The 6783-nt window shown below is 47.0% G+C and overlaps 1 protein-coding gene across 1 annotated transcript; it reads right to left on the minus strand.

Annotated features, from left to right (window-relative positions):
* Positions 1–2308: 2308 nt before the first annotated feature.
* LOC120672958 (glutathione S-transferase 1-like) lies at positions 2309–4986 on the minus strand. The gene is made up of 3 exons (XM_039953602.1): positions 4576–4986; positions 3526–3574; positions 2309–2945 (listed from the first exon to the last, which is right to left on the minus strand). Exons 1-3 carry the CDS (start codon positions 4723–4725, stop codon positions 2500–2502), a joined length of 645 nt encoding a protein of 214 aa, XP_039809536.1. The 5' UTR covers positions 4726–4986; the 3' UTR covers positions 2309–2499.
* Positions 4987–6783: the final 1797 nt, after the last annotated feature.

Here is a 6783-nt window from a genome sequence, read left to right on the forward strand (position 1 = left end):
ATTCACTTAGCCCCCCTCCACTCTTCTTTTCTTCTTCAATCGGGTCCCTGCTTCCTCTGTTTCTTGGCCAGGCGCACGGCAGGGGGCAGCTGCCCCGGCGACCTGCCGGCAGCGGCCTGGCCGGAGGCCGGAGGCGCGCTCAGGCACGCGCCCCTAGCCCTCCTATAACTTGCGCCCCCGAGCCCCCAGTAACCCCCTCTTCTTCTTGCCTGCAGCCGCCCGCCATGGCCGGCACCGAGCTTGAGCTCGGGCGCCGGCGGCCGGCCACACCCGGCCTTCCCCGGCCCAATTCCCGGGCCTAGGAGCATTACCTCTATGCCTTGAAGCTATCCCTGTCCTCAATAGGGCCCCAAGATGGCCGTAGCACAGGGCTCCACGGCAACCCCGGCGGCCGCGTCCGCCCACGGCGTCGCGCGCGCGTTCCGGCCGCCCGCGACCACGAAACGGCCAGAACGCGATTGCTACACGATCCACGACCACTAAAATACCTCCTGGACAACCCAAAAACGACCCAAAACGCCGGCAACATAGAGCTCACCGGCGACCCGACCTCTCAGCTCGACGGCGGACAGACGGGAACGGCGACGGCGCTGCAGCGGCGGTGGTTGGCGGAAGGGGCTAAAAACCACTCAAATCGGTCAAGGGAGGGCTGATGGTGCTGTGGTGACGAGGAATTGAACCAAGAACGAACGTGGACGACGAATTTTAGTGAAGATTAGAGAGCTCGAGTTGGGGGAAAAAGTGAGCGGGAGGAAGTATTTATTCAAATTCTTACCACCTTCCGGTCCTCCACCTCATGCTTGCATGCTAGCTGCTGGGACATTCCTTAACATTTTTCTCCATATGCATTCTCCTTGGTTCAGCCTTAATCACACACAAAATCAGCCCTGAGCATCACTGAATATATCAATTTCAGACTAAACTCTTCTGAACCTGATTCTTGTAGTGCACATATCTCCAAAACTTTCCACTGTAAATTGAAATCTCCCAAAACAAAAGTTGTATCCCTAACATTAGGCTACATTTTTACTTTAAGGAAACTCCTCAAGTTCGGCTTCTAAGATAGTCAAAATTTGCTCTAAACATGGCTGGTTCAAACGAGCTTCAGAAATTCTGTAAACTTATTCCATTTACCAGTTTTTGCATTCCAATTTAAATGGATTTCTGCCATTTTAAATATAAAAAATAGTACCAATGTGAATCCTGAACATCCCAATTTGAATTTTAGTACTTTTTGAACTAAGTTGCTACATAAAATATCATTTTATTCACTCCTAAACTCAGCCAGTTATCACTGTCTTTCAGCAATTCAGACTTAGCCAATTTCAGCTAGCACTTGAATTCAGAAACAGCCCAACATTGCAACTTGGAGCTTTAATTAAAAATATGATTCTTCAGATTTTCTAGTGAACTACTTGACTAAAATAATCCTTGGTACTCCAATTTTATTTTCATTCTACCACATCTCAAAGTTTGCATATAGATTTATTCAGAAAGTGGATCCAAACTTAGTTAATCACTGCTGTTTTCAGACTTCAAATTTTCAGACCACAAACATCACACTCCAATTTCTCCTCTTTTGTCTTTTCTTTTGAGGCACTTACAACTTGGATTCGATTCCAAAGTTGCTTCCACTAACTTATAAATACTTCAAAATTTCCATCAAATATTTTTATTGAATTTTCCAACTTTCAGAACCTTAAACATTGACTTGGTCAACTTTGATCCCAAAAACGACATTTAGCTCATAATGACTCATTCATCGTCAAATACCTTACTTAACAACATAATGGCCATCATGAGACATTAAACACCCTGGTGTTACAGAGCTGCTGCTTCACGCGATCGCCGACGACGCTCCACCCCCCGCCGCTCGCCGCAGCACCATGGAGCTCGACCTCCGCCGCCCCCGATGCTCGCGGCCCGCGCCGCGCGCGCCGTCCCGCACGCCGCCGCTCGCCCGTGCCGCGCGCGTCATACCGCGCGCCACGGCCGCCGGTCCGCCCCGCAGCGGCCGGCACTCGAAGGGGAGCCGCCGCAGCCGGCCGAGGAGAGGGAGGAGGGGGCTCAGGCTTGGCGAGGAGGGAGGGAGGACTGTCGCCGAGAGGGACGGAGGACGGCCAAGCTAGCTGTTGATCCAGTAGCCCAAATTAGAGTTTGCATGATTTGCACGGAAAGATTGGTTTGCATCTGATATGTTCCCGCTAAGCATCCGGAGCTGGTACCAAATGGACCATGCACAACAACGGATTTGACATGATTGCAGCAAACTGCAAACCTGACCAGTGACCATCACTGAAGACACAAATGAGAAATCCTCTAGCTCCAGGCAGAGTTTATTATCATAACGTTCCCCTGAGAAGAGCAGACGAATGCTCATTTCAGTACAATCCAACAGCGGATCACAAGCATCCTAGCACAAAGCAGGAACAATTTACACATAGATGGCACATCATAACAGCACAGAACCTGAACAAGCAAACCACCGAAGCAACCACTTCAAGCATATGGCGTCATCAGAGCTGCAACCTTCTGAACAGATGGCCTCTCCATCAGGCTAGACCACCAGGCCTTCACATGGGGGTACCCATCAAGCACCGAGGCATGGGGCGTTGCAAACAAGCACAGGGTGGCAGAGACATGGTTAAGGTCAGCAAGGCTGAGGAAGTCTCCAGCCAGGTACTTGTACTTGGTCAGGCGCGCCTCGTACACCTCCAGCACCTTCTTCAGCTTCTCAAGATTCTCCTCAACAACCTTCTGGTCAGTGGATCCCCCAAACATAGGTCTGACGAGGCACTGTAAGAGGATGGGCTCCAGCACAGAGGTGTACTGGTTGGCCTCCACCTCCATCCAGACATCCACCATTGCTGACTCCTCAAGATTGCCTTCCTTCAACAGCTCCGGCTTGTGTTTACGGGCTGCATACTTGCAAATTGCACGCGATTCTAATAGAGGAGAAAATAATAGCAAAATTAGAAAAAAAAATAAACATCATTGGCAGATACAAAAGGATTCTACAGGAGCATCCGACAGTATAAACCCTCTCAGAAAGTGATGAGTAGAAAGAAAATTATATCACTTCGTTCATTGGACAAGGTGAACCAGAACAAGTCACTTAAAGGTGTTGGTCCCTTTCAATTTAATTTTTATAGGGAACATATAAATGTAAAAACATCATCATTGGACTGGTGTGAAAAAAATGAAGCACAAGATAAGCAAACTACCTAAGTAGTTCCTACCGCACCATGACATTTTGCAATCAGGCAGAATTTTTTTCATCATGCCGTATTACAAATGTGAGAGAGTTGTTGATTTCCTTTAGTGCAGGACTCTGAACAGCTGATGTGATTCTAGGAAAAGCTGAGATAGCGGCGCCTCAGCTGATGTCCACATGGCTGAACAGCTTTTGTTGCTAATCTCGCCATATGTTATGAAACGGGTAAAATTACCAACAATAAATGAAATAGCGGCGACAGGAACATACTAGAAACAACTCAAAAGGATCGCCAAGAGATAGAATCATACCCCAGACGTACAAGTCACCATCTTGCAAAGCTGGAACCTGACCAAATGGCTGCATAGGAACATATAATTGTGTTAAGAGTCAGGACAGAGTTCCAAAAATCAGATGTTCTAATACATTACATCCTCGCCAGTTAAAATTTCCAATTAGCTTATGATTGTGTACATCATGTTAAATTTCAGATAGGTCATACATGCATCAACAAGCTCAAAACATACATATATTCAAAAGATTTTAGTTTTATGTCAGAAGTATAATTGTTGAGAAGTACACAAAAGGAGTTGTTGGCATGTACTAGTTTACTTCTTGAAACGGTTTAAAGAGAATGCACAATTGTGCACCCAACAAAATTTCAGAATTGCAGGATTTTAGTCATCCTGCGTGTCAAACCAGTTACCAGTTCGTTGACCTATCCAAAATAGTCATCAATTTCTCAGCTCTAAGCCCCTCAGATCTGAAATTCCCATTGTCCTCTCCCTCCCTTGCTAGCACTTGATCAAATCATATGAACAACAATCCAGCACGTAAGTCAAAACCAAGCGAAGAACAATTGGACCAGGATAAGGAGGGGCGAACTAGACGAGCAGCGAATAATTTTGACATTCTTATTAGTCCTAATCGAGTGCAAGGAATTTCAATCTACTTCGTACGGCCCAAATCTTGGCTATGGTCAAGAGTGTAAAAGTTACATCTGCGCACATACTTACACCCCATGGTGAGAGGTGAGTGGCGTCGGTGGTAGGTGCTGGAATTGAAGACCGAAGAATTCGGTAAATCGCACCGCGGCGGGAATGGGTAGCCTAGTACACATACTATGGTCCTCCAACTTCGGAATCAGGTAGATCTCCTAAATCTTGAATCCCCTACTCCACCACCCAAACCCTAGCCTTGAATCCTAAAACCCCGACGAGACTACGAGAGGCTAGGCGCGAGAGGGAAAATTTCTCTCAGATCACCCATCGACGATAACGACCGTAGCGCCATCAGCACGCGAACAGAGGACTGCCCTTGTATTTGCCAGGCGGGAAAAAAAGAGGGGGGGTGGTACGTACGTTGCGGGCGAGGTGCTCGGGGCTCTTGTGCTCGCCGGTGGCGAAGTTGATGGGCACGATCTCGTACTCTGCGCCGGCCTCCTCCAGCACCAGCGCGCTCCTCGTCACGTTCCACGACAGCTTCGGGCCGTACAGCTTCATCGGAGCCATGATCTCTCTCCCTTCCGAGACCGAACCTTTCCCCTCCGACCCTCCCCTCGGTTCTTCTTCCTTGGCTGTGATTCTCTCTCTCTCTCTGCCCAAAGTGGCGCTCTGGGCCTGGCCCCCGTTTAATAGGCGCGCGACCGGCTGGGAGGGCGCAGCGGCCGCCGCGGGTGTGGCTGTTGAGTGGAGTGGGAGCGGGTGGGTTGCCAGTTGGTGGCGGTGCAGCCGCGGCAGCGGCAGCCCCGTTGGTCAACTACCCCGCACGTCTAGATGCTTCCTTTTCGGTGTTCCAGTTCTTTTTTTCTACTCGCCCGGGACCGGACTACCGGAGAGGGCGACAGGCGGAGACGCAAGCGATTACGGCGGGCTCCGGTTCTGCTATACCGGATCGGTTTTACTGGAAACAGATCGAAACCAGTTGGATTCAAATTTGAATTCAAAATTTCTAGTGCTACCGGTTTGGACCAGTATAACACCGGTTTGACCGATTTACCGGCCGATTTGGACGGTTTAGCAAGTGGGTCTTAATGGGCTGTCCCATTTTTTCCATTTCTTTTTTGGTTTAACTTCAAATGCCCGAAAAGTATATTAAATGAACGAATTTTTGAGAAAATTTGACACCATTATATTCGTCGCACCTTGAAGTATTTTTAGATTTTTTTGGAATTTTTCATTTTTTTGAATTCAAATTTGAATTTTGAATTTGGGCCGGTTTGATACCGGGCCAAACCGTAACCGGCCCGAACCGGTTTGACCGGTAACCGGTCAAACCGGACCGGTTCCAACCGGTTTGGTTAACCCTGCTCGGTAGTGCGTCACCGAGGCGTCAAGATTCGCAATTTCACACACCCGAACCGGAGGCTGCAGCTCACTTCTATTCACTATATTTGTTTGGCTTGTCAGCAAACTAGCTAGCAGTGTTTTTCTCTCCTACCAAATCAGCTCAACCACCAGCCAACCAGCAGTACTTTTCTCTCATAACAAATCAGTACCATCTACGAGCTACAGTCAAATGAACAGGGTATTGCTTTTTGTTGAAAATAAAAACGCAGCTCATTAGCGAAACCTTTCTTTCTCGTCACATTTGGATGGCTAAAGGTATTTAGGTGGATTAAAAATGAATGTTAAACTTTAACACTTATTAATATTATATCTTCACAAGAATTTCTAAGTCCTAACTAAAGTTTAGCTTACTTTATTAACACTCCTGTTTGGAAAGACTAGCGCTAATTTAACATTTTAGAGCATTAGAACTTTAGATCCAAACTTCCCCAAGTCTTCTCCAATTTCTTTTCTTTTTTTGCGAAATCCTCCAATTCCATTTACCTTTTTTTTCCTTAAGCATGAGTTTAAGGTGATGTATCTTTGCTTTAGCTTTGGCTTTGCTCTGTGAAGCGTCCCCTCATAAGAGGTGACTCAAATGTGATATAAATATCAGTCCCAGAAGGCTGATAACACATTTATTACATCAGATGGTACATCACTGTACAACTCTACACGGTAATGGGCAATGAAGCGCCACTATCGCGAGGACAACAACTAAAATCCAAACAAGGACGTGAACCACGACGAGATCATCAGAGTCTTGCGCCATACGAAGTTTCCTGCGGGTGACTCTAGCCACAGGCAATGTTGGGTGCAGAACGGAACCCCTACTCAACGTTCTCGGGAATAAACTCTAGGTCTTTCTCTGTAAAAATTAAGTAAGGGTTAGTACAAACATACTCAGCAAGTTCAAGCACACCCACAGAGGGGGTATAAACATGATATATGATCAAGAATAAGGTTAAAGTTTAATTTGCAGAAAGCTAATTTTCATGCATGGGTTTATTTTGAAACAGGGTTTTTCTTAAAACAAATCTTTAGTAACTGAGTGGGGTTGATCCTGCATAAAGGATCCAAGTTTTAAATTGCTACCGGACTCCTCATCCGCCGTAACACACGGCACAGCTGCCAGACATTTTTCCAAAACAACTCACGCTAGCCCATCCACTCCCAGAAGAAGTACTAGTTGTGTGACCAAACCGTAACTCGCCCAGTACCGTGGGCACGACTATTCCAATA

Source organism: Panicum virgatum, chromosome 5N, assembly GCF_016808335.1.
Source record: "Panicum virgatum strain AP13 chromosome 5N, P.virgatum_v5, whole genome shotgun sequence".
Classification (NCBI taxonomy): Eukaryota; Viridiplantae; Streptophyta; class Magnoliopsida; order Poales; family Poaceae; genus Panicum; species Panicum virgatum.

What these genes read in the sequence shown, in the direction of transcription:
- LOC120672958 (XM_039953602.1), bottom strand. Translation starts at nt 4,725, where the DNA reads ATGGCTCCGATGAAGCTGTACGGCCCGAAGCTGTCGTGGAACGTGACG. An exon ending in CCGAGCACCTCGCCCGCAAC is followed by an intron (nt 3,575 to 4,575) that starts GTACGTACCACC and finishes GTTCCTATGCAG; the next exon opens with CCATTTGGTCAGGTTCCAGC. An exon ending in TGGTGACTTGTACGTCTGGG is followed by an intron (nt 2,946 to 3,525) that starts GTATGATTCTAT and finishes CTCCTCTATTAG; the next exon opens with AATCGCGTGCAATTTGCAAG.